The sequence below is a fragment of the Neofelis nebulosa genome, chromosome 7 (assembly GCF_028018385.1).
Source record: "Neofelis nebulosa isolate mNeoNeb1 chromosome 7, mNeoNeb1.pri, whole genome shotgun sequence".
Classification (NCBI taxonomy): Eukaryota; Metazoa; Chordata; class Mammalia; order Carnivora; family Felidae; genus Neofelis; species Neofelis nebulosa.
The window spans coordinates 100,532,360-100,560,243 of NC_080788.1; the positions used below are offsets into that span (position 1 = coordinate 100,532,360).

At 41.9% G+C, this 27,884-nt stretch overlaps 1 protein-coding gene across 3 annotated transcripts in view; it reads left to right on the top strand.

Moving 5' to 3' along the window:
- The window catches only part of GNG2 (G protein subunit gamma 2), a 120,891-nt gene that overhangs the window by 75,792 nt on the left and 17,215 nt on the right, over positions 1-27,884 (top strand). For all 3 annotated transcript variants that reach the window (XM_058739046.1, XM_058739047.1, XM_058739045.1), the window contains one exon: positions 18,996-19,111. In XM_058739046.1, coding sequence (XP_058595029.1) covers positions 19,025-19,111 — 87 coding nt within the window. In that variant the 5' untranslated portion in view covers positions 18,996-19,024. The remainder of the gene's footprint in view (positions 1-18,995; positions 19,112-27,884) is intronic.

A 27,884-nucleotide genomic window follows, 5' to 3' on the forward strand; every position in this document is an offset into this window, starting at 1 on the left:
GAGAATCAAGAAAGACAGAAAATAACAAGTGTTGCAAAGAAGTGGAGAAATCGAAGCCCTTGTGCATTTCACTGTTGGTAGGACTGTAAAATTATTCAACCACTTTGAAAAACAGTATGGGGGTTCTTTAAAAAATTAAAAATAGAACTACCATACGATCGAGCAATCCCACTTCCAGGTATCTATCCAACAGAATTGAAAGTAGGATCTTGTGTATCCGTGTTTATAGTAGCACTATTCACAGTAGACAAGAGGTGGAAACAATCCAAGTGTCCATCGATGGATGAAGAGATACATAAAATGTGACATATGCATATGATGGAATATTAGCCTTAAAAAAAAAGACAGAAATCCTGTCACATGCTACATTGTGGGTGAAATAAGCCAGTCACAAAAAGTCAAATACTGTGCAATTTCTTATTGAGAAATTATTGAGAAACACTTAGATGAGGTGTCTGAAGTAGTCAAACTCATGGAAACAGAAAGTAGAATTGGGGTTGCCAGAGGCAGGGGAGATGGGGACATGAGTTGTTTAATGGGCATAGAGTTTCAGTTTTGCAAGGTGAATAGTTCACCTTGCTGGAGATTGGCACAGCAATGTGAATATACTTAACACTACTGTACTATGTACTTAAAAGATGGTTACAATGATAAATCCCGCCTTTTACCACAATTACGAATGAATGAATGAATGAATGAATGAATGAGTCAGTCAGTTAGTCAAGGAAAAGCAGCATCCCTGGAGTCAAGTGAAGAATGTATATAAGGAGAAGGAAGCAATCCACTGCATTAAATGCTGCCAGAAGGTGGTAGTAGCTGAATAATGGCCCCCAAAGATATCAGGTCTTAATCCCTAGAATCTGTAAATGTTACCTTGTAAGCGTAAAGAGTCTTTGCAGATGTGATTAAGTTCTTGACATGGAATCATTATCCTAAATTATCTTGGTGAGCTCCAAATCCAATGATAAGTATCCTTACAAGAGAGACCCAGAGGGAGGTGCCACACAGAAGAGAAGGAGGCAATGTGACCACAGAGGCAAAGGCTGGAGTGACGGGGCCACAAGTAAGGGTTCGCCAGCAGCCACCGGAAGCTGGAAGAGGCTAGAAATGGATTCCTCCCTCAAGAGTCTTGGGGGAATCATGGTCCTGGTGGCACTTTGATCTCCTTCAGTGGAGGAGTGATTTTGAATTGCTGTCCTCCAGAACTGTGAAAGAATACATTTCTGTTGTCTTAAGCTGTCAAGTTTGTGATTGTTGGTTACAGCAGCCACAGCAGACTGAAACAGAGGTCAAGTAAGATGAGGACTAAGAAGTGTTCACTGGATTTGGAAAACTGGAAGTTGGGCCTACTGCCGACCTAGACAAACGTCGTTTCTGTAGAGTAAGTGGAAGAGAAGCCATTTGGAGTGGCCACAGGAAAAACATGGAGGAAGGGAAATGGATACAGTGAGGCTAGACAAGTCTTCCAAGTCATCTGTAAGAAACAGAAAAATGGGGTTCTTGCTGGGAGGGCATGCAAGGTCAAGGGACAGGCTTTATTGTTGTTTTTCTAAATATGAGAGATGCTTTGGCATGTTTGTATGCTGATGGGATTGCGCCAGTACAGAGGAGAGGAAAACTGATGATGCAGGAGAAAATGAGAGAAAAAGGACAAGGGTCAAGTTCTTTAGTAGAGAAGACGGGGGCCAGTGCTGAAGTGAAGGGTCTGCTCACCAAGATATTAAAACTAAGCAAAACCAAACCAGGGCATGAACTGTTCATCCTCACGAGAGAAGAGAAGGCAGTAGTTATGAGTGGAGAAGTGCATGTGCAGGTGAGTGGGTGGGGTTGGTCATGGGAGAACATGGCTGTTCTCTTCTGGGTGCTGCTAGTTTTTCACTGAGATAAGAAGCAAGGTCATCAGCTGGGGATGAGGATGGGGACAGAAGGAGGTATTAGAGGTTTGAGGAGAGAGGAGAAGGTATGGGAAACGTCATTGGAAGTTGACTAAGGAAATGTGGAAGAAAAACTAGACAGCACTAAGGACCTACTTAAAGTTAATATCTGTGAATTTGTGGTTGTGTGTTTACTCAACACTCTTTAGCTGCTCAAGGATAAGATTGAGAGTTGGATTCAATCAGGGGTGGGGATTTTGTCAGCTGGTATGACTGAGGGAGAAAGTGGCAGGATTGCTGTGAGTTTGAAGGGAGTGACCACACAATAGACCGTGGGATATAAACCTGGTATGGTGACACGTGAGAACATGAAGGTTTTGAGGAACAGGGAAAAGGAGGCAGGCTCAATAGATGGGTGTTCTGAATTTTTATCATCAGAGTACAGCAGGATTGATCTGGGAAGACAGGAAATGGACATGAGACAATAGAAGGCTTGAAATCTTCCTTTCAACCAACTGGGGACCTCTTGGTGTTAAGGCTTTTCCACATATTTGGCCACTTTCCATGGACAAATTTCCAGTGAATTTTGGAATCTGAACTGACACTTAACTGTGTTGAGAAAATCCCAGAGGTGCGGGGTTCAGTGATACACTGACAGGAATGAAACTGTTATTATCTCTACAAGAACTAGCAGGAACCAATCATTCACCTCCAGATTCTTACTTTACAGAAGGTGAAACTGAGCCCCAGAGGGGTTTAAATGACTCATCTATGATCACTTGGCAAAGTTGAAACCCTACATCCAGACTTCCAGCCTCAGAATTCAGCACTCTATTCCCCCATGCTGATTCCCACATTTCCTTTGTGAACCTTGGTTCAGTACCTTGGGGTGCCCTGGATGTCAGCTCAGAAAGCATCCTCACAGCTTCCCTGCTTCCATGCCCCTCTGCCTTTCCCTTCACATTTCCATCCACAGATGCCACATGTACTAGAAAGAGATGGCCTCCAGAAAATTCCTTGGAGATTGACTCAAGTTTCTCCTACCATACAACATTAAACGTATTTTATTCCAGTGCAGAGATGTGCTCAGCAAATACTATTCACTCACTAATCAGGGCACCTTGTAGTCAAATTTGCCAGGTATTTACATTCTTTACAAAAATAGTAAAAAAAAATAATAAAAATAAAAACTAAAGTGAGAAAATTAAGCCCAGTTCCTCTAGCCTAAATAGATCAGACTGTTTCACTGTTGGGTACTGATCACCATGGCCTGGTGAGGGATCAGCAGAGGGAGTATGATAGTGTTTTTATGTCACCGACACCCCATCTCCCACCCCTTTCCCCGATAGGGTTTTTCTAGTAGTGACCAGGCATGGGGGTAGAGGTGGAATTTAGTGAGAAATCTGAAGAAATTTGAACACTTAAAAAATTTTTTTTAACTTTATTTATTTATTTTGAGAGAAAGAGAGAGAGAGAGCAAGGGAGCAGGGGAGGGGCAGATAGAGAGGGAGAGAGAGAATCCCAAGCAGGCTCTGTGTTGTCAGCACAGAGCCCAGTTCAGGGCTCGAACTCATGAACCGTGAGAGCATGACCTGAGCCCAAACCAGAGTTGGATGTTTAACCGACTGAGCCACCCAGGTGCCTCTGAAGAAATTTGAAGCTTAATAATGCTTCTGATATTAGAAATACTCAGGAAACAGGTTTAAGTCCTTGGTTCTGACACTAGATGTTAGTGATATTTTCTAAGGCAATTCATTTCTTTGCTCAGGCCCTCAAGTTTTGTTTTGTTTTGTTTTGTTTTGTTTTGTTTTGTTTTGTTTTGTTTTGTTTTGTTTTGTTTTTATCTGTGAAATAAGATCTTGGTTCAGTGGGTTTCAAATGCCTCATATTTAACCCGTCTTTAAGGGTTAGTGGCATACATTTGCAGAGGAGCCATATTGAAGCCATGTTTTTTAACTTGCTCTTTCCTAAAAAAATCCTCACCCCTCATCCTGGATAGGCCTTCCTGTCATGAGCCCGCAGGGGCTGCCAAAACTGAACCAAACTTGTTAAGCAAAACACCGTGCTACCCAGGGCTCCAGACACTCAACGGTATTTCCGAAACCTGTGTCACAAGTGATTAAAGTGTATTAAATCAGTGATTATAAAAAAGATTTGTTTTGGGTAGATGGTCCTGCAAGATAACTTCTGGGTCCTGCTAACTTCTGAGATTTCATAACTCCATGAACTCCATATTAAGGAAGGGGAGTCAAGTTCTCAGCCTTTGCTTTCCTAGAACTGTTCTCGGTACCTGGGGACTGATCTCAGAGGTGTTTATTCTGTGAGACCAGGCTAGAAAAGGAAGAAAGTGAGCAGACACTGTGGTTAAATAGCTCCCAAAAATAGTATCTGTAATTGAAGTGGTTTGGGGATTATACGTACACAATTGTCAAACTCTTTCATTGGCACATTAAGAGTGAACTTTAATGTGTATGAATTATATCCTAATAAACTTGACTTTAATTTAAAAAAAAAATCTGAGGGGCACCTGAGGGGTTCAGTTGGTTAAGTGTCTGACTTCGGCTCGGGTCATGATCTCACGGTTCGTGGGTTCGAGCCCCACGTCAGGCTCTGTGCTGACAGCTCAAGGCTTGGAGCCTGCTTTGGATTCTGTGTCTCCCTCTCTCTCTGCCCCTCCCCAGCTCACGCTCTGCCTTTCTTTCTCTCAAAAATAAATAAAAACATTTAAAAATAAAAAATTAAATTAAAAAAACATTGCATAAAAACAGTATCTATGGGGCACCTGGGTGGCTCAGTTGGTTGAGCGTCCAGCTCTTGATTTCAGCTCAGATCCTGATCTCGCAGTTCATGAGGTCACAGAGCCTGCTGGGGATTCTCTCTCTCCCTGTCTCTCTGCCCCACACACGTGCATTCTCTCTCTCTCTCTCTCTCTCTCTCTCTCTCTCTCTCTCTCTCTCAAAAATAAATATAAACTTAAAAAATAAAAGTATCTGTAAGATGGTCTCCTTGTCCCCAAGTCAACATTTCCGACTAATTCCTTTACCTTTTGGAGACAGCAAGTAAACCACTGTGCCATGGAAAAGGGTCCCCTTCTTGATTCTTCTTCCCTCCAACCCAGGGTGTCTTCAGGATAATCAGTGTGGGCAAGAGTTGTCTGTGTCCTTAATGATAAAGTAAAAGAAAGGGTTACTTGTTCCTTCATCTTGGATTTCTTACATTGTTCCTCTAACACAGTCCTTATAATCAAAGGGATATTGGCAGGGCAATTTATTTTATGTACTTAGAGCAGGAGTTGTAAAAACAGTATTGTTTAGAAGAATAAAAACTGGCTCGGCACGACATATCAGAGATGTGTAACAGCCTTAAAAGATGATATAGAATTTGACAGTTGAGTCATGGGGAAACATTAAAATAACTTCATTCTCTTACAGATGAATGTTGGGGGGGTGGGTAGTGGATAAATCTTGCAGTGTGCATGATGGGAAAACATCTCAGAAAGTCACCATTTATGCAAGCCCCAGCAAATTGTGTATGTGTACTAGTTAATATTATCTTCCCAACATAATACCACACACCAAAAAACAAATCAACATTAGAGACTGGAGAGAGGTGGGGCACCTGGGTGGCTCAATCAGTTAAGTGTCTGACTTCGGCTCGGGTCATGATCTTGCAGTTCGTGAGTTCAAGCCCCACGTCAGGCTCTGTGCTGACAGCTCGGAGCCTGGAGCCTGCTTCCGATTCTGTGTCTCCCTCTCTCTCTGCCCCTCCCCCACTCGCACTCTGTCTCTGTCTCTGTCTCTGTCTCTGTCTCTCTCTCTCTCTCTCTTAAATATAAAATAAAACATTTTTAAAAAATTAAAAAAAAAGAAGTTGGAGAGAGGCACTTGAAAAATGACTGTGAGGGTTCATTTGGTTGTCTCTTGATGGTACATCACAGGGGATCTGTGCTTTCTGAAGCTCTGTGTTTTTCCAGTTTCTAATGATGACTGTATATTTCTTTTCAATATTGAAATATTTTTAAAGTAAAAGAATTTTAGTCTTTACTTTTGTAATATTTAAAAAATAGTTTAAAAAGCAAGTTTGAGAACCTGTGCTCCTTACTGTCTCTGACTCTAAACTAGCAAAAGGGAGGGGCACCTGGGTGGCTCAGTCAGTTAAGCGTCTGACTTCGGCTCAGGTCATGATCTGTTTGTGGGTTCGAGCCCCGCGTTGGGCTCTGTGCTGACGGCTTGGAGCCTGCTTCTAATTCTGTGTCTCCCTCTCTCTCTGACCCCCCAACCCCCCGCTCACACTCTGTCTCTCAAAAATAAATAAATGTAAAAAAAAAATTTTTTTTTTAAATAAACTAACAAAAGGGAGCCAAGGTCTTCTGTGCCACATTTTCAGGACTGTGGCCTCACACTGGGTTTCTGCCTGAGCCAGTGGTGGCCGCCGGGTGGGGGAGGGGATGTGAGGCCACTATGACAAAGGAGCTTTTTCAGCATCAGACCGATGTTTACGCTCTCAAACGGTGTGTTTGCGGTGTGTTTGCGTAACTTTGCAACTGTGAAGAGTTGTTGGTGATTTACGTGTTGCCAAGAACAACCCAGATTGCGCGTGGTTTACCTCAGGATCTGTCTCTTTCTTGGCAGCAGCCAGGCAACAGTGAGAAGGAGGTTCAAAGTCACAAGCTTATCTTTTGCCCCAGTTGTGTGGGGATGCTTAAAGATCAGATGAGATGAAGAGCCTGGGAGGTGCCCTTTTAGGGACTATGCTCCAGGAGCCTATCTGCTCCCAAACAAAAACCGCCGTTAGCAATTCGTACTGAGGAGCAACTCTTTGCTGGGGCTGCATGGGTGATACCCTGCTCCAGCGACTCATCCTCCTAAGTAGCAACATTTACTGAAGCATCTAATATTTACAAGCTGGGTGCTGGGGACTTGGATTCATTTAATGAGTATTTATTGAGCACCTACTGTGAACACAATAAGGTCTTTACTCTTAGTTTGCATGTAGGGGAAGAGAAAGATGGATGATCTACAGATTAATTCAGTAACTTCAGATGGGTATAATGCGTTCAAGAAAATAAACAGGGCGATGTGCTCCGAGAACGACGGGCTAAATGAAGCACTTTAGATAATGTGATCATCAGGAGACTCGGCAGTTGAACGTCAACTCGAAGGAGAAAGCAGCAGTCATGGGCAGTACCACGCAGGGCAATGCAGCTTGGCAGACAGGGGAAACAGCAAGTGCAAGGGCCCTGGGGTGAAACCTGTCTTGGCCTGTTCAGCCAGTAAAGACAGACAAACTTTGGAGATAGAGGAGTGGGTTTAATAAATGTTTATGGGAGGACGCCTGGTAGTAATTAATGAAGCTAGTAATTAATAATGCCAGTCACCATGCCATTTATTTAAAAGGCCCAAGAAATGGCTTGGTTTATATTAGCACAGCCTCCTGGGTTGGTATGAGTTTGAGGGACTGAGGATGTAGTCAACGTAGTAGGTAGTTGCTGAGGAAGGTTTCTCAGAGGAAGAGGGGCTAGAGTCTGAAAGATAAGGTGTGCGTGAGGGAATGAGAGACATGGCGAAATCATGGCTGCCAGGGGCATGTGCTGTGTTGGGAGAAAAGAGCCGAAGTTTAGGGCTGGTGATGTGGGGTAGCACCATGCACTATAGGTTTTAGTGCAAAATCTGCTCTGTATGCACAGATGCTCTGCTGGCCTTTACATACAGGAAATAGGCCTGAGGAGGAAGCAGAAGACAATGAGCCTCGGGTGCTTAGCTTGCAGGTTTATTCTGTGCCCACAGAAAACCTTTACAAATGCTGTAGGTGGATGTGAGCCTTTCCCTCCAGAAGATACTGGTGAAAGATAGCACCTTCTTAGAATTATTGAGGTAGCCCACAGGGTTCTCACACATGCACTCAGTGACCAGTTTCCAAAGACACTTACTATGTATAACATGTGCATATACTTTGGAGCCACACACATGAGACAATAAACCCCCGTTTACTGATTTGAAATCACAATTGATCTTCAAAGAATCATCATCTCTTTAATAAGTTGGCAATGCAAATTAGAAATTTCAGAATTGGATGTAAAGTTTTACCCACCCTTCCCTCCCAAAAGAGATCCCCTCTGCTTTGGACTGTTTGTTGAGCTCTTGCTTATTATTGAGTTCTCGATTAATAGAGTCACCGTTGGTCATAATCATAGATTTTTCCTTTTGCCTTTCTTAGTCCCTGATTCCTTTTTCATATTCCTTGTGAGGATTGCAGATTCTGCATGTAATGTTTCTAGGTTACAGAGCTTAGTAGTTGCTCAGTAAATGGTGGTGATCATTCTTTATTCATGCCTTTTCCTTGCATAGCCCTCCATAATTTATAACATGCTGTCACAAACATTAGGCACACTTGTGCAATCCTGCAGTCCAGTTGAGCCACTGAGTCCCAGAAAGACTAAGTGACTTTCCCACCAAAAAACAGCTAGGAGTGCCATAATGGACTAGAATTCAGGCCAACTGTCTCCTAGTACCTGTTTTTCTACTCTTGTACCATCTGTCAATTACATCTCAGGAAGTATCCCTAGACAATACAGTGATAACAAACTTCGGTGGAGGGGGTCCAGTTCTTCCTGGGGAAACTGCATTGAGGAGCTCAGCCTAAGGACCTCTGGTATCACCGTTTTGTAAGCCTAAGAGTCCATTTGAGCAGAGGCAAGGAGGCGCAGGCAGGCAAGTCTCCCTGGGTTCCAGGGGTTGCCTAAAGCTTGAGATCCACTGAGGATTTAGAATTAAAGCAGTGTTGTTGTTTTTTTTTTAAAGAGAAATTAATTAACCAATAAATAATTTCCTACAAGGAGGCAGAAGGCCACTGCCTGTCAGATCCCCCTTGCCTGCTGTTGTGGAGCATTAGACATCAGTAGGGTAACAGAGCCATTTCTATGGAAACAAGCTCATTATTCCTCTTTTGTTGGAACCCTACTGGTTCACGGTCTAGGCTTCCTTTTTTTTCTCTTCTTTCTTTTTCTTTCTTTCTTTCTTTCTTTCTTTCTTTCTTTCTTTCTTTCTTTCTTTCTTTCTTTCTTTCTTTCTTTTTTTATTAAGAAAACCCAACATATACCATACGAAACACAAATCTTTTTTCCTGGGAGCAAACAAAGCCCATCTAACATCTGAGAAAGACCGCTCCCATTTGTGGATACAGCCGTTTCATTATCCAAGGCTCAGAGAAAAACTAAAACTTCCATGTTGTTTTTAAGTTGCAACATGGCCTATTCATTTCTGTTTCATTTTACAAAACCTGTGAAATCTATGACTTTCAGTCAACATTTTTCAGAGGGCTATGTTTTTGTCAAGGTCGTTAAAAGCAGCTGACCAATGATGCTCTTTCCAAGCAGAAGACTGCATCTCACAGAGATGTTTCAAAAACAGCAGTTTACTGGAAAGCAGAGGGCGGTCATTTCAAATAATGGTTTCTGGCACCCGACTAAGGCAGGGAAGCTGTGTTGTGTTTTAACTCTCCACCTACAAGGCATAGACGGCCCCCATGCAGATTTGAAGGAAATCAGACGCAATCTTGTCTTTCTCCCGTTTGGTAAGTGGCAACGTCACAGCAGAACCACATGGAAATAGTCCAGGGTGGATTTTAAGTGGATATGTTGTTCCCTCGGTTCATGTTCTTCCCTATTGGCCCATAGCTTCCGTACCAGATCTCCCTCTCCCTGTAGCTACACAGATTGTAAAAATTGCTGTTGTGTTTGTGAAAATGGCCAAACATAAACCACAGTCCCCCAGATTAGGATCAGTCTGCTGTATCTAAAAATGTGAATTGAGAAGGGCTGGAAGAACATCTTTCCCTGGGGCGGGGTGGGGGGTTGGGGCTTGCTTCAGAAATACCCCTTTCTCCAATGTTCTGACTTAATCCCAGCCTTGATTTCCTTCAGCTAGGGAGGCAGTGCTTACTTCCCTGGAGTTGTGAGGATTAAACAGGAAGCTGGCCCAGGGCCTGGCACATGGCAAGCCCTTGGTTTATAAGCTAATATTCATTTTTAGTATGCGTTCCTGGTCCTCTGATAAAAGAACAGAGCTTTTGGCCTCAAAGATCAAATTCCCGGAAATGAGAAGCACTGAAAGAGAGAGGAGGAAGGGGAAGGTGCTTGGGAGACTCCTGTTTTGTTTTATTTACAAATCCATACTTAGCCAGCATTGTGGGGCCCAGCTCTCTGCATTCTGGGTTCCCATAAACTCCCTGGGTCTCCACAGGGGAGGCTATCTTCTTGTGCCTCCTCTCCCTTGGCCCCCCTCCCCTCACTGGCTCTCCTTCTCTCCCTTCCCCTATTCAAATGCTAACCAGTGCCCCAGGGTCCAATATCACTTCACATCTTCCGTCCCCAAGCGCTTCCATGCCCAAGTCTGTGTGGACCTACCTTGCCCTCCCCCTTTCCTGACACCTCCCTCCCCATTCTCACCTTCTTTTCATTTGCTACCCGTCCCCCACCTCCACACTGCTGCTTAAAAATGAACAAAGGAAAGGCCAGTGAGGAAACCAGGACGTTGTGACATCCCAAAGATATCTTTGCGCCCTCTCCAATTGTTGAAACACATGATTGGGAGAGAGTGAGCATGTGAGGTGGATTCCAATCCTGAGACCCTAGGGCTTGAACTTGTGGAGGGAGAAGCAACAACCTTCACAAAGAAATCCCCTATTGATTTAAAATATCCCTAGTGGTGGGCAAACTGAAAAGAAATTAGTGTTTGCTGATTAGTGGAGATCGTAATGTGCTATTTTGGTATTTTCAGGTCAAAGTGGCCAACTGGTAATAGAGATATGTGACCAAAAAGTTCCCTGAAACCTGGCGGGCTGTTTTACAGTTATTATTTGATTCTCACTGCAGCCACAACTCAGAAATTCACTCATGGTCTGACTGTGAAGGCCCGTCCCTGGACTCTTTGTATACCTACTCTAATCAATTTGGTGATGCGTTTTGTGACTCGTTACAGAATTAATTAGAGTAGGGATCTAAAAAAGCAAAAAAACCAGAAAAATAAGTTTGGCAAAATGACCAAGCTAAACTTGTGTTGTGGAACAAAGAGTCAAGGTAGACATTGATCGAGGTGACTAACTATAGCAGCTCTGGAGAATTCCAAATTGAAATTGTTAGAAATTGGGCCTCTAATTCAAAAGCAACGAACAACCACTCATCGATGATACCAGCTACCTGACAAATGAGAATAATAAAAGATGTCATCAAGTGACAGGAGACTGCAAGCCTCTGATTTGTTTTCTAGACCTAGAATTGTTTGTTTTATTGCCGTGTAATCCTAACCTGCGAATATACAAAACAAGTAAATCAAGCCCCCTTATCACCAATTGCAACTATCAAAACATAGTTCTGAGAAACACACAGTTGTAATGAAAATGAAAGACCATAGGGAAGCCGCCTGCATGCCGTGCTTAAAAAACACCAAGTACAGCATGAGAAAAATGGAATCCACCACAATTAACCTATACTCTCTAAGGCAAAGATCTCATTATCCAAACATTTATTTATCTTTGTGCCACAGAAATAAGGAGTTGTGTTTCTACTCCCAAGACTAAATGACAAGAAAATGTATAGTTTCTTAACAGAAGAGTTCCTCCTGAAAGAAATGAAAATGCTGGATGTATTTTTAGAAAAAGAAAACTCAGCTAATGGTTATTATTCTATAACAAGCCTATCTCTCATGTTCAGGGGCAGGGACGCTCCTCTCATCAGTAAAAAGAATAAAATGCCTTCTGTATTAGTCTCAGGCTTGGAATTCAGGTGGGATAATTAGGACATTCTTGCAGAGTCCTACCAGTCTCTCACACAAACTCTAGAATTGTTCTAGGGGCTTTGGTTGTTTGTTTTCTTTTTCCTCACTGGCAAATATGACCCAGCATAATCTCATTCCACCCGCACATTGCAAGAGATTGTGCCCTCTTTCAAATCAGCAGGGACCAAATATCCATAAAGCATAATAATGCTAACAAGAATTATGAGCACTTAACACTTATTCATCCCTTTGAAGGTAATCAGGATCCTAAGACATAATATAAAAGCCAAGTTGGTTGAACCTTTCCTTGTGGATTACTTTCTTTGAGCAGATTTTTCATGCATGGATCTACGGCGTGTGTGTGTGTGTGTGTGTGTGTCCTTTCTCATTGAGAGACAAGGAACAGCACAATTCATTGTTGCCTGGCACTCTGCAGGGCATTAGAGTTTCTGCCTCTGCTCACTAAATGCCACTGGCGCCCCTAATTACTGTCATAACTCAGGCCACCCTCACACATTTCCAAATGCTTCCTAAGGGGTGGCACTTTCCCTGGTTGAGAACCTTTGCCAGCGAGACTTGGAGAATAGATTGAATCCCATTCGGAATTTCCAGAGGGTAGACTGTTGGAATTTTGAAAAGAGATCTTGGCTGTGGAATTCTGAAAGAATTAATCTGCAGTATTAGTGTTCTCTGATTCGAATTCAGAGATGTGTAACCACCCATATTTTAGGCCATAACTTGGTTGCCAGATGATGCAGCACTTTACAGGTGCTACCAATTGCTGGGCTGAAGACAGCTGGCTGGACCAAAGAGTGTCACTCCAGCACTACCCAACCTTGGATCATCACCCCAGCTGATTCCCAGAGATCTTTTGAGATTCCAGAAGTGACCCCACGAATCCAGAGTTTCCCCCTGAGAACCAGACTCTGGCTCTGTTTCCCTCTGCCTCACTGATTTCTAGAAGAGTTAGAGTCCACAGCTGGTTGCATCGTGGAGGTGGGCTTCTGATGGTTCCAGGGACAGGCTGGGCCCCTGCAAGGGTAAACTATGGTACATCACAAGGCAGCCCAAAGACTGAGCTGATGGGGTGAGGGAGGAGCAGTGTATAGAAGTTAATCACCCTCTCTTTTTAACTAACAGTTTTTTGTTTGTTTTTAAGAGGTGTGTGTCTTAAAGCTTTGTCTACATGATCTTTTCAGCAGAATTTTACTTTTCCTTTTGGCTATTTTAGTGGTTGGTATAGTCAAACCATTTCCTTCCCTCTTAAAATAATTTCTGCCCAATTTCAGTAAGATGTAAAATGAAACAGGAACATTAGCAAAGGATATCTGATATGCATCTATGCTTCTGCCTAAGCACTTTGTCAACACTTTTCTTGGCCCGATATGCTCACAATGTGCAACACCTTTTTCTCAACAACACTTCTCATGGCATGCAGTCCCTGTCAGCTCAGGTAGAGATGAAAAACAAAAGCTTTTGTCTTCCCCATTAGGAATCTGTGGTGTAACGTTTACATACACCAACAATGAATAGTCTTAAAAGGATATTAAGTAAAAAACTCCATTTGACAAGAATGTCAAAACTACTAAAATATTGGAGCACCTGGGTGGCCCAGTCAGCTAAGCAACTGACTTTGGCTCAGGTTCGAGCCCCACATTGGGCTCTATGCTGACAGCTTGCAGCCTGGAGCCTGCTTTGGATTCTGTGTCTCCCTCTCTCTCTGCCCCTCCCCCACTCACACTCTGTCTCTCTTTCCCTCAAAAATAAATAAACATTAAAAAATAGTAAAATATTGGGGTGCCTGGGTGGCTCAGTCGGTTGAGGGTCCAACTTCGGCTCAGGTCATGATCTCACAGTTCGTGAGTTCAAGCCCCACGTCAGGCTCTGTGCTGACAGCTCGGAGCCTGGAGCCTGCTTGGGATTCTGTGTCTCCCTCTCTCTCTCTGCCCCTCCCCCGCCCATGCTCTGTCTCTCTCAAAAATAAACATTCCAAAAAATTTTTAAAAAATAATAAAATATTTAGGGACTAACTTAGAATAGAGAGCCCAGAAATAAACCCTCACATATATGGTTAAATGTTTTCAACAAGGGTGTAAGACCGTTCAACTTGAAAAAGACAATCTTTTCAGCAAATGGTGCTGAGAAAACTGGCTGTCCACGTGCAAAAGAAGGAAGTTCGACCCTTACCCAACACCACATACAAAAATTAACTCAAAATGCATCAAAGACATAAACGTAAGAGCTAAAACTATAAAGTTCTCAAAAGAAAACATAGGGCAGAAACTTAACAACATTGAATTTGATGACTTCTTGAATATGATGCCAGAGGGACAGGCAACAAAAGAAAATTGGACTTTATGAAAATTAAAAACTCTTGTGCATCAAAGCACACTATTAACAGAGTAAAAAGACAATCTATTAAATGAGAGAAAATGTTTACAAACCCCGTATTATCTGGTACAAGATTAATATCCAAAATACATATAGAACTCCTAAAACTCAACAGCAAAAAACCTGATTCAAAAATGGGCAGGGACATCTAGTTGGCAGTTGGTTAAGCATCTGACTCCTGATTTCAGCTTGGGTCGTGATCTCACAGTTTGTTGGACTGAGCCCCTCATCAGGCTCTGTGCTGACAGAGTGGAGCCTGCTTGGGATTCTCTCTCCCTCTCTCTCTGCCCCTCCCCCACTCTCTCTTGTTTTCTCTCTCTCAAAATAAATAAACTTGAAAAAAGATGTGCAAAGAGGGGCACCAGGCTGGCACAGTCAGTGGAGCATGTGACTCTTGAACTCAGGTTTATGGGTTTGAGGCCCATGCTGGGTATGGAGATTACCTAAAAATAATAAAACATTAAAAACAAAAAGAGGCACAGGACTTGAATAGATATTTCTCCACAGGAGAAGGAAGATCTACAGATGGTCAATAAGTACATGAAAAGATGCTCATCATCACTAATCATTAGGGAAGGCCAATCAAAAACACACTGAAATACCACCTCACACCCATTAAGATAACTACTGCCAAAAACAAAAACAATGGAAAACAATGAGTATTGGAAAAGTTGACAATTTGCATCCCTTGTGCACTTTTGGTGAGAATGTAAAATGGTATAGCTGCTATGAGAAATAATATGGCTGTTCCTCACAAAGCTAAAAATAGATTGGCCATATGATCAAGCAACTCTACTTTGAGGTGTATACTCGAAAGAATTGAAAGTAGGTCTTGAAGAGATAGTTGTATACCCATGTTTATAGCAGCATTATTCATGGTAGCTAAAACATGGAAGCAATGGAAGTGTCCATCAATAGATGAATGGGAAAACAAAATGTGTGTAGTGGAATATTATTCAGCCTCAAAAAGGAAGGTGATTCTGATTCATGCTACAATGTAGATGAAACTTGAGGACATTATGCTAAGTGATATAAGCCAGTCATAAAAAGATACTGTATGATCCCACTTCTACGAGGCACCTATAGTAGCCAAAATCATAGAAACAGAAGGTAGAATAGTGGTTTCTAGGGCTAAGGGGAGGAAATAATGGGAGTTACTGTTTCCTGGGTACAGAGTTTCAGTTTTATAAGAAGAGAAGGGTTCTGAGTGTGTGTGTGCACGTGCGTGTATGCACACGTGATGCATTGTCCAAATACATCAAGCTTAGAAGACAGGCTAACTTTTCTTACCATAGCCACTTTTTAGGAAAACATACTTCTTTGGAACACTGGTCTAGGACTGTTTAGTGCTTTCTATCTCCAGGAGGGGGATGTTATGGGAAAGCAACTGGATACACAAAAGAAGAAAATGCACAAAGCGATTCCAAAAGTGATACTAGACTCTGTTGGGTCATATGGTAAACCAAGAACACTGATGCTGTATCTTCCTCAAACAAAAACGAAAACCTGTGTTTACTTTTACTCTTAAGTCCATTTAGGTTTCAAATGTGTTTTCTTCCCAACATTTTCAGACTTGCATCCTGCCCCATCCCTCTTCTTTTTCCATCTCATTCCTCACCTCCCCACTTCTCTTTTCTGTTTGTACAGGGGTCTTCTTCCATGGTAAGTAGAATGAAGGCCCCCCAAAATGCCCATGTCTCCATTCCTGGTATGTGTGAATATGCTACGTCATATGGCAAAGGGGAATGAAAGTTGCAGCTGGAATTAAGGTTGCTAGCCAGCTGACCTGAAGATGGGGAGATTGTCCGGGATTATCTAGGTGGGCCAGGCATAAATTACAAGGTTCTTGAAGAAAGGAGCAGAGGAGAGTCAGAGGGAGATATGACAACAGAAGAGGTCAGAGTGATATGATATGAGAACAACTCAACTCACCTTTGCTAGCTTTGAAAATGAAGGATAGGGCCATGGAACACCAATAGTAGCCCCTAGAAGCTAGGATGAGGCAAGAAAACAAATTTTCCCCTAGGGCCTCCAGAAGGAATACAGCCCTGCTGACACCTGGATTTTAGTCCAGTGAGACCCGTTTCAGACTTCTGACCTCTAGAGCTGTAAGATAATAAATTCCTATTGTTTAAGCTCCTATATTTGTAGTAATGTGATACAGGAGCAATAGAAAACTCAGACATTTTCTGTCTCAGTCTCCTTGGGACAGCCATAGCTTTCCCAAGGAACATGAAAAGGCATTAGGACACAGACTTAACTAAGATATTCACATGAAAACAATGGGTCATTTACTCAGTGGCAGATCTGTTGTCCAATAGCTGAAAAACTCTTAATAATGGTGGTATAAACAAATTAGTACTTATTTCTCTTTACATAACCAGGTCACAACTGGTATTGTGGCTCTACAGTATCAGTAAGCACCCGGATCTTTCCTTCTCACCCTGGTGTAAAACCTAACAGTTCAAGATGGAGCACTATAGCCAACAAGACTGTCTTCTAGGCCAGTAGCAGGAGGAAAGGGAGGCAAAGAACACACCCCGCTCCCTTCAAGGGCACTTCTGCCTATATCTTATTGGCCAAAACTTGGTCATAGAGCTATAATGGCCTGCAAGGGAGACCGGAGAATATATATTTCAGTGAAGTCTGCCCAGCTAAAATTCAGGGTTCTTGTGGTCTCTGTTAAAAAGAAAAAAAAAATTGTCATTACTAATGAAGAAGAGGAGAAGCAGTATTTGACTATTTGGAGGCAAGCTGTGGTCTCTGACACAAGTTGCTACGTAATCTGGTTTAAATTCAAGGGCAGAAGAATAGCTGGCCAGACTCCCAAAGCTCCCTCAGGGCCAATGAGTATTTGATAATTCTGTGATAATTTGTATTCTAGTGTGATAAATTCTAATTCAGAAGAAATGTTAACTTCACAGAACAGTGTCCAGGGTCTTGTGGATCATAACTACTTCCAACTTTGAATGAATGAAAGAGTTAGACTACCCTAACTTGGTAATTCAAAATTCCATCTTGGTCTTGTGACATTTTGCAAGGGTGTTAGATTTTTATTCCATTTGGGGATACGTAATTTCCCTGTGGGGGAGATGATTGGGTCCCTAATTATGCTGATGAAATCGTAATTGTCAAAGCCTCTTCTTATTTTTTTTTTTTTTACATAAAGATCCCTCCCTTGATCTTCAAGCATATGAAAGTAGTGCTCAGAGATCTTTGTGGCTTCAAAATCCCTTCAGTCTTCCTTCCCACTTTATTGTCTCTGACGCCTTTGAAAATAAGTTGAGAGAACAGTTAATTATCTTCCAGTTTATACTGTAAATGCCGTTGGGGTGGCTGATTTTGCAGTATTCTTTATAAAATAACACTATGAAGGGACCTCTTTGTTTACAGAGAGTTATACATAATTTCTTCTTTTGTCTTGAAGAATAAGATGCCAAGATACAAGAACCAAAGGAAATAATTTGCATACTTATGTTTTTTTGGTCATTAAAAATTGTTTCTTGATTTTTACTGAATAAGAGACAGTCTTACATTGAACTTACTATGGGTCATTCTTCCTTCCCCAGGTTTTCTATGTGTTCTCTTTCCTTTTTGTGATGGTAGCCTGATTATACTTTATCCCTGAATTAAAATACTGCCCAAAACTAGCAGAAGTCACAGTTTTTAATATAATGTCTTCAGAGCAAGATTCAACTGTTGACTGAAGCAAGGCTTTAATGCCTCTCATTTCTTGTGTCATGCACTCTAGTTAAATTGCTGCTCTCAGACATTGCTTCACTCTTGGGTGTCAGTGACCATGAGGGGCACATCTATACAGACAGTCCTGAAATAGCATATGGCACCTTAACATAGAGCGAGACGTGATCAGAATGTGGGGGAAATGGGTACCAAAAATAAAATAGGGTACTTTCCGAGATGAATGACAAAAATCAAATGAGATGGTGGGTCAAGAAAGAATTAGAAGAGAAAATGAAATTGGGATAGGACCTGAAGGGGATGGGAGCAAAGATGGGGAGGAAATCTGGCAAAGCCAGAGGCAAAGAAACCATCTCACAATTTACATAGGTGCAGAATTCCACTCTCTGAACATTTGTGTTCCATTTCCATATTTAGAAAAGTAATAAGTCCATTATACTTAATAAAGAATTCACCAGAATTCTGTGAACTCATTGATGTAATTAACAATTCAGACATGGCAATCCTTCCCCCTTGTTGTTATAAATGAAAAGTTGTGAATCAATCAAGTACATGGTTGTGAATCTAGCCATATTTCAAATAGAGTAGAGAGAAATGACTATTTTTTAAAATGCTGGATAAACAACACTGAAAAGCCACACATCCTGTATAGAGTCCTTGCAGTATAATAGGCTGAGGTGATTACAGTTAACTATAAAGCTGGTGTTTGAGCCCATCAGGAGAACATTGCAAACCTGGTGTCTTTAGTCCTCAAGGATTATATAATGTACCATTCCTCTCTCTGCTTGCCTTCCATTGTTTACCCTCTGAGGGCACTTAACAGAGTATCTGACAATAGCACCTGAAAAATAACAGCAGTAATAATGTATATTGTCGCCCTTACTATTTTGAACTCATTTCATAAGATAACTTTAATGACTTGCTTTCTTGATTCAGCAGTACACCTTATTCTAAGTGATTTCGTAAACATTGTGTTTCATTGTGCTTCATTGTGCTTCTCTGAAGAAGGGGAAGAAGTGCAGATGGAAGCGGGGGGGCAGGGGCAGGGCAGTGAGGTGGGGAGGGCAGGTATTTGGAAAAACACACCTCATCTTCTGGTCTGCCTGTAATCAGACTCAGTGCTGGACTGGGGATGTAAAGGGCTGGGAGAGCCAGACCTGACCACAGCCACTCTTTCGACACCCCCGGATATGATGAGCCTGTGCATTTGGCAGCCCATGAATTCCCTGATATATTCTTCCTTCCTGTTTTCTTTCAGTGTATCTGAAAAGCCTACCCAGCATTCCAATGGCCAGCAACAACACCGCCAGCATAGCACAAGCCAGGAAGCTGGTAGAACAGCTGAAGATGGAGGCCAACATCGATAGGATAAAGGTGAGGACCACGTAGCCCACACCACTCCTCCAGCCTCGATTATGAGGAGTGTGGCTTGCAGCCACCTGTCACTTGACTTCCCTTCTATGGAGAGTGATGAAAGCAGTGAGGGCAAGAGAGAAACTTAATGATTGGGCAAACGTTCATTTTTCTAATGTGTCTTTGCTTTCTCCAGATTTCTCTCAAATGAAATGACAGCATAGATTAAAACTGGTTCTCCATGTAGACTTAAAAACAAAACAATAACAGCAAAACAAACAAATGAAAAACTTTGGCTCATGGCTGAGATCTAGCCAAGGAGATTGGAGAACACACAAAATGTATCAGGTCACCAGTTGACCTCCCTAACTTTGTAGAGACTGTCTTCTTACTTGGGTTTTAACTTTTCTGTCTTGGTTTAGGCTCTAAGTTTAAGTGTCTCTCTTGATTAATCCTGTCATGATTAATCCGTCTATTCACCACTGCAGGTTATAATTCTTCACTCTTTTATACCTCATTGGATTTCTTTTCTTCAAAACACTGAAATCACACATGGTCTCCCTAAGGAGAAGTCAAACAGCGTAGTGGGTAAATGAAAGTATTTTATCAAGTGAAACTCAGAAATGTATCTCATTTTATTAAAATAACACTAGAACATTCTTCCAAGTGCCAAATTATTTTTATTTTTTTTTAATTTTTTTTAACGTTTATTTATTTTTGAGACAAAGAGAGACAGAGCATGAACGGGGGAGGGTCAGAGAGAGAGGGAGACACAGAATCTGAAACAGGCTCCAGGCTCTGAGCTGTCAGCACAGAGCCTGACGCGGGGCTTGAACTCACGGGCCGTGAGATCATGACCTGAGCCACCCAGGCGCCCCCCCCAAATTCTTTTTAAAACTAGAATATTTTTACTATTTTCTCCATACCTGAGTTAGCAGCCTAAACTATCTACCCAACCTTTGGAGTATGCTTGTAGATCAAGGGTCAGTAAATTAAAGCTCATGAGCCAGAACATTTATTTTTATAAATAAGGGTTTATTATAACACAGCCATTAATTTACATATTGTCTGTAGCTACTTTCCCACTACAACAGCAGAGCAGAGTAGTTACAACAGAGACCACGTGGCCCTCAAAACATAAAATGTTTACTCTCTGGCCTTTTACTGAAAACTTGACTGACCCCCTGGTCTAGAACAATAGTTCTCCGCCCACCTGTACACTCAGATTACTCAGGGAACTCTATGAAAAGATCAATTCCAAGATGACACTCTAGACCAATTAAGTCAGAATCTCTTGAGTTATGATTCAGGCATCAGGTTTGTGTGTGTGTATGTGTGTGTGTGTGTTTTGTTTTTAATTATCACTTAGTTTCAATGTAAAGCCAAGGTTAAGAACCTAGGGGAAGGGATTTGCTCCTTTTTTTTTTTTTTTAATTTAAGTAAAAATTTACACCCACCATGGGGCTTGAACTCATGACCCTGATGTCAAGAGTTGCATGCTCACCCGACTGAGGCAGCCTGGTACCCAGGGTTTGTTCCTTCTAACTCCTATCAGATACATGCTAGAGAGTGAAGGGGGAGATGGTATTCCCTCATAAGTAAGCTAAGCAAATATCCATGGACATCTATCTATTTTAATCTTCTTTTTTGAGTTCTGATAATGGGGCTATAAGATGTAAACAGCTTCTCTTCTTTCAACAGCTTTAACTCTTCTTCTTTATTCATGAATGAGATAAATAAAGGGTCCTCACCATCTGCCTTGCTCCTTTACCACCTTCTTCATCTCGTCTTTTCCTTTTGCCTCTTCTTTCTTACCCCCTTGCTGAAAAAGTAGCACAGTGACTGCTGAGAGAAGTGAGGTTGTTCAAGGATTGTCACATCAAAATGAGACATTTAGTTCTTCTTTGGGAGGGACGGGAACAGAGGAAAGTTTTGCCCATGGACCTTCTGGAAAATGTCACTTTGCCTTTCAGGGCACCCTAACTAAGATAAAAGTGTTTGTGAGGCACTGTTGTGGTTGGCATTTTCTGTTACTCTTCAGCATTCTCAGATCTTCTCCCGAAGGAGGATGTGATGGTACTGGAGGTGATGAAAAGCTGGCAGTGGGAGAGAGAAGACAGAAATAGGCCTGTTCAGCCATAAGTCAGATCTCCATCCTCCCTCACCTGAGTGACTGACTACAAGGGGCTCCTAGTTGATCCCAGAAATCCCATCTCAACCCTGTCTCCATCCATGCCATCAACTATCCTCCACATTGCTGCCAATGAGCATTTTCTATAAGAAAATCTCATTATGTTCCTTTCCTATAGAAAATCTTTTCATGCTTCCCATCACCTATAAAATAAAATCCAAACCGTTAGCAGAGTATGCAAGGTGCTTCTGGCCTCTGCCCCTCTTTTCAGCTTCATTCCCTTCTTTTTGCCAACCTGCCATACTGAGCCACTTCTGATGCTCTTGTTGGAAATTTCAAAAGACTGGAACATTCACTCACCTTCTTTCTGTCTCTCTGCTTTACTAACTCTGGCGACTCCTTGAAGGCTCAGACCAATCATTACATCCTTTGAGAAGCTTTCCCAGACCCTCATCATAAGGTTGGATTTTTACTGATTTTCAGTTGTTCATCTATTCTTTTATCTAACAAATATTTTACTGACAGCTTTTTGAATTGCCAGACCTTTGCTAGGTCCTAGAGAGACAAAGACAGATAAAGATGAAAACATGGCTCTTGCCCTCAAGGATCTCCTTGATCCCCCTTCCTAGTCTAGGAAGCGGTTACAGAAAATATGAACACGACCTATCACTGACATAAATAAGATAGCCAAGAAGCATAATCTCCAAATATCATCAGAAAGAAGCCAGCACCACACCCCAGTTCCCTTTGTATACTTCTTCCGAAGACACCAAAGGAATCACCACGGCAAGAGAGATGAAGCGTTCATCTAATAAAGCCGGCCCTGGGTGGTGATCTTCCTAGGCAATCTTCATATCCAAATCTCTGGACCCTCACTATGTCATTAGACCTCACATTGTTGGAAATACAGCAGCAGCTTGTATTTCTGTATTTGTTCTGCACATCAGAGCCAGGCAGGCACGCTGTGGTGAAGTGTCAGATTATTTTTAGTTCAGCTGTTGGCTAAACTGCGACTGTGTTGACAGAGTTGACAGCTAGATGGTTTAGGGCTGGGGTATGTGCCTTCCGGAGTCCCTTCAAAGGCTTCTGAGCACTCAGGCTTCTCCACCTGATGTGCATGCATGATCCCATCAGCAAGAGAGAGCTTCTCTCTGAAGATCCCATGTTTGTGATTTTGCAGTCAGAGTAGCGACCTCTTTAAGCTATAAAGGGCAGTGGTGGTGGTATGTACATGTGACAGAGCCCACTGTGGCTGAGGCCACAAGAAACAGGGGGCTGGGAACACAGTGGCCCTGGAGCTTCCAGAGTCCCATCAGCAGGCACGGCCCTATCCCTCCTGTGGCCTCCAGAATAACTTGGGCTGCAGAGAGAAGCTGTACAGTAAGAGGATCTGAATAGCATATTCATTTTTAAACCTTCTTGTGTCCTATCCCTTTGCATCACAGATCCTGGGAGAATTGGGCTAATGAATCCATTATCTGTTCATAAGCCTCAGGCATATATAAATTATACTCCCAGCCTTTCTGTGTTTCTTTGTTAGCATTTAATTCAAGGACAGAAAGTAAAGAGAAACTTAAGGAAGCTGGGAAGGGATCTGGCGACAGGAACGGAGAGGGGCGTAGAACTGTGACACTGAGATGTATGAAACAGCAATATACTCACACTGATGTTGAGCAAAGACAAATAAAAGGAAGCTTGTCCTTCGAGCACAAGTTGAGAGAGCATGTCCAAAAGTAAAGGACAGCAGGACTTCAGTAAATCTATTTATTCACCATTATATTAGGGCTCCTTGGGTTTCTAATAATAGGAGCCTAACCCAAGCTCACTTAAGCAGGAAGAGGGGATTGATTATAAAAGATACAGTGTGTCTCAGATTCCAAGAGCAGAAATGTAGCTGGGTAAGCAATAGAAATAAGAGCTGGAAGCCCATTGGAAACCGGGAGAGCTCTGTTACATGTCTCTGCCTCCCTTTGTGTGTCTCTTTCTTTTCCCAAGAATAGATTTCTCAGCTGCCTGTTCCGTGTGGCAGATATGATGGCTGCCCACAGCTCCCAGGATCCCATGTCACTTCCACCTCCATGAAGAGGTGATAGATTGATTTAATTCCTTTTCAAGTGCATATTCCTAGAGTGGCATTTCTGTACTATCAAGAGTGAGCCATCTACAGCTCTAATCAATGGACATTAGAATAGAACCACATTGCACAAACATTGCTCCTAGGAATTAACACACCCACATGAATGGGAAAGGAATGGATACTTAAGGAGGAGTGAGAATCATTGTAGGCTGGAAAGATGCTTTCTGACAGAGGGCATGGTTAGCATAATGAAGAATAATGTAGATGTAAGAAAAAAAGAAAGCCAAGGCCAGGGGTGTGGGTGAAATGAGTGCTTCTTAACTAATTGGATGCTCCATAGATTGACCCCACATAAAAACGTCAAATTTATTTCTCATTTATCCCAAATAGACCTTTCCAACTTGCTCCCCTTACTCCCCCTTTCTCCCCCAAGAATATGCTCTGTAAATTCCCACCTCTCTGGTTATTCTGGGTCCCTCACTGAGAATGCCTTTCTCCTTATTCTTTTCATATCTACTACAGACTCAATGTTTGTATCCCCGACTCCTCAAAAAAAAAGTTCATATGTTGAAATCCTAACCCCCAATATGATGGTATTTGGAGGTGGGCCTTTGGAGGATGATTAGGTCAGGAGGGGTGAGCCTTCATGAATAGGATTAGCGCCCTTTTAAAAAGAGACCCCATGGGGTGCCTGGGTGGCTCAGTCGGTTGAGCGTCCAACTTCAGCTCAGGTCATGATCTTGCGGTCTTTGGGCTCGAGTCCTGCGTCAGGCTCTGTGCTGACAGCTCAGATCCTGGAGCCTGCTTGGGATTCTGTGTCTCCCTGTCTCTCTGCCCCTCCTCTACTCGTGCTCTGTCTCTCTCTGTCTCATAAATAAATAAATAAATAAATAAATAAATAAATAAATAAATATTTTTAAAAATTAAAAAAAAAAAAAAAGAGAGACCCCAGGGAGGTCCCTCATCCCTTCCATCGTGGGAGGTAATAGTAAGAAAACATCTTTGAACCAGGAAGTGGACTCCCGCCAGATGCTGAATCTGCCAGCACTCTGTTCTTAGACTTTCCACTCTCCAGAACTGTGAGGAATAAATTTCTGTTGTTTATAATCCACCCATTCTACGATATTTTGTTACAGAACCTGAATTGACTAAGACCCTGTCCAAATCTTACTCCCCTTTTAAGGGTCAGCTCCAATCCCCATTTGTCCGTGAATCTCTTGCCATTCTGACCATTTTCATCAAACAAATTTTTCCAACTAGACTACAGTCCTCAAAGTCAAAGATCACGTCATTCACCTGTCTGCATCCGTCAGGGCAGTGGAGTACTCAGGCATTCCAGAAACTCTTTTTGAGTGGATAACTTTAAGTTCATGTGTTAAGAATGTCATATAACAGGACATCAGGAGCTATACTCCATGTGATATTTCCAGTGACATTTATGGTTTGGGAAGTTGCAAGCCTGAATATAACTGGCTAAATAAAACTGTGATCACAGGAGAAGTTTCACTGAAATGCAAAAATGAAGAGAGGATGGGCAAATAGTTTCATGTCATATGTATGATTATAAGTAGCCAGCATTTATAGTACACCTTCTTTTTAAAACAGTTCAACATAAAAATAGACCCGATTTTCATAACTGACAAATATGTGTAAATTATTGAATTAAAGACAAAGGTTCCTTTTTCTTAGAGGCTGGGGGAGGAGCAAAGGGAGAGAGAGAGAGAGAGAGAGAGAGAGGAAGAAATCATCTTTCTGATGATTGATTCATAAAAGATTGGAATTGTACCAATCATAAAAAAAAAAAAATGGTACTGAAAAAAGACCAGTTAGACATCACACTTGGTACTAGAGAGGGGACATACATCCTAAGTTTGAGGCTTTTGAAGTTTTTCTCCAGCATTTGAAATGAAAGTTTTAACATCTCTTCCCTAAAATGCTTGCATTTGATTTATTAGGGAGAACAAGATACTGTCCTCCTCATAGGCCAATTGAGAGAATTTTCAGGGACTATAAAATCAGTACAGTATGTCAAAGGACTTAAAGAGGAAAGGGTTGTGTTCAGCATTGGCCAGTCCTAATTCTTTTTTTTTTTTTTTTTTTTTTTTTGGCCAGTCCTAATTCTTTCAATTTGCGGATAATGAAGCAAAAAATTTTAAATTGAATTCACACATACGTTAATAATTGAGCTTGGCACTTCATTTTTGTGACAGTTGATATAACTTTTAAAAATTCAGTAGGTATTTGTTAAGCACCACACACGCTTAGCCTTACACATTGTACCTAGGGGCTACAGAAGTACTGTTAAACCTTGATGATTTGAAATCCCTAGAAAATGAATTTCTCTGGATAGCCCAGTTTTCAGGCCAGATGAAGTCTCCCTTTTTAAAAATGTAACTATTTTGGGTGACACTTTTCAGTGTCTTTCTTTTTTGTTAAATAAATGTACTTTTTGGTGACTATTTTCAAGTTATTAATTTCAAAAATATCATTCTATTTCCTTTTAAAAAAAAATCCTATAGATACGACATTAGTTTAATACCACCCTTGGAGGAGAGGAGAGGGGAAGAGAACTTAGAATATTCACTCATTATTTTATAAATAAAAAATAGTAGATATTTATCCATACAATTTTACTTTCTGTAGTATTGCAATCAAAGTTTGACCCCGAGTACTCCTCACACCCAGGAAAGATCCTTTCTACTCAATTATGGCCACCCGCAGTGATACAGACACCATGATGTTGAGAAGCATGTCAAAGAATACTGAGGTTTCTTCTGCATTCACTAGTGTTAAACTGAACATTTGCATTTTTTCTTACATAAATTACATATTAATAGTTCAAAGAAAAATGAAGGCTTAAAAGTAGCCAGTTGCTTTTGACCTGAGCAAAAGACCTTTCTAGACAAATGTCAGACCAATCTCTCCTACTTTGGAAATTCTGTCTCTTCCGGAGGTTGGCAGTTTCTTTGCCTTCAGGTACGTCACCACGCCTATGACGGGCGATGTTCAATGTTCATAATAACTTCCTGTTTCAAGCCTCCATCCCAGCACAATCTTTGAGGTCCTTTAAAGCAACAAGTTAAAGTTAAGTCAACTTTGGGTGGTGCCTTTCAGGCAACTCAACTGAGAGGGTTGATTGCCATCTCACACATGAGACTTCCCGCATACATAGGCAGTAACCACCTGGCAGTGCTTACTTCTTTGCCTGACGGCTTGCAAGCATTTTGCAACATCAATTTTAAAATGCGTCTCGATTTCAGAATGTAATGAAGACAGATGTATATCCTTACATACTGTTTAAATTCTTGGGTCTGATTTTTACCTTAACACCTGCTTCTCAGAGCTGTCATGGTATCTGCCTAGGGTGGCTTCCTATGTTTTCAGAGCCTAAAATCATAGTGTGGCAGCCTTTGTTGGGACTGTGTGGAGTGACCCTTTCTTCCCTCCGGTGTTCTCAGCCCCGGTCTCGTTTGGAGAGATTGCCGGATAGCTGGGCGTCAGCAGTGGTCAGTCTGGGGACATGCACACGCTTACCAAATGTCATTCCTTTACCTGTGCAACAGATGTCATCTCCCTGCCTGAGGACACACTCCACCATCTGCCCATCCTAAATCATCAGTCTTGGTTCTCTATTTCGTCAGCTCCAACAATGTACAGACACAGTGTTATTTCTCCATCTTGAAGAAAAATTTTTTTATTTTTTATTAAATTTTTTTTTTTTCAACATTTTTTATTTTATTTTTGGGACAGAGAGACAGAGCATGAACGGGGGAGGGGCAGAGAGAGAGGGAGACACAGAATCGGAAACAGGCTCCAGGCTCCGAGCCATCAGCCCAGAGCCTGACGCGGGGCTCGAACTCACGGACCGCGAGATCGTGACCTGGCTGAAGTCAGACGCTTAACCGACTGCGCCACCCAGGCGCCCCGAAAAATTTTTTTAATGTTTATTTATTTTTTGAGAGAGAGAGCATGGGCATGGGAGGGGCAGAGAGAGAGAGGGAGGGAGACACAGAATCTGAAGCAGGCTCCAGGTTCTGAGCTGTCAGCACAGAGCCCAGCACAGGGCTTGAACCCACGAACCGTGAGATCATGACCTGAGCCAAAATCAGATGCTTAACTGACTGAGCCACCCAGGCGCCCCCTTAAATAAAATTTTTAATTTTTTTCTCTTGACTTACCCACTTCCTCTCCCAGCAGCTGCCTCATTTGTTTACTCTGCTTTGCAGAACTTCTTGAAGAAGTTGTCTGTATTCACTACCTCTGATTTTCCCTTTCTTTTGAAACATTATTTTTCCTCTGGAAGTAATCTCAAAGGTAAAACAGGGTTGCGAATATAGTACAAAGAATTTTGTTTTCCCCTGAACCATTTGAAAATAAGTTGTCAACAGCTGCCCCATCACTTCCAAATACTTTAGTGTGTACTTTAAGTAAAAACATTCTTCTACATAATCATAAAGTACAGTCATCAGAATTAGAAAGTTAACATTGATATGTTGCTACTTTCTAATCCTCAGACCTCATTTAAGTATTGCAAATCACCCTAATAATAATAATATCCCCTTTAGCAAGAGAACCTAGTTCAGAAT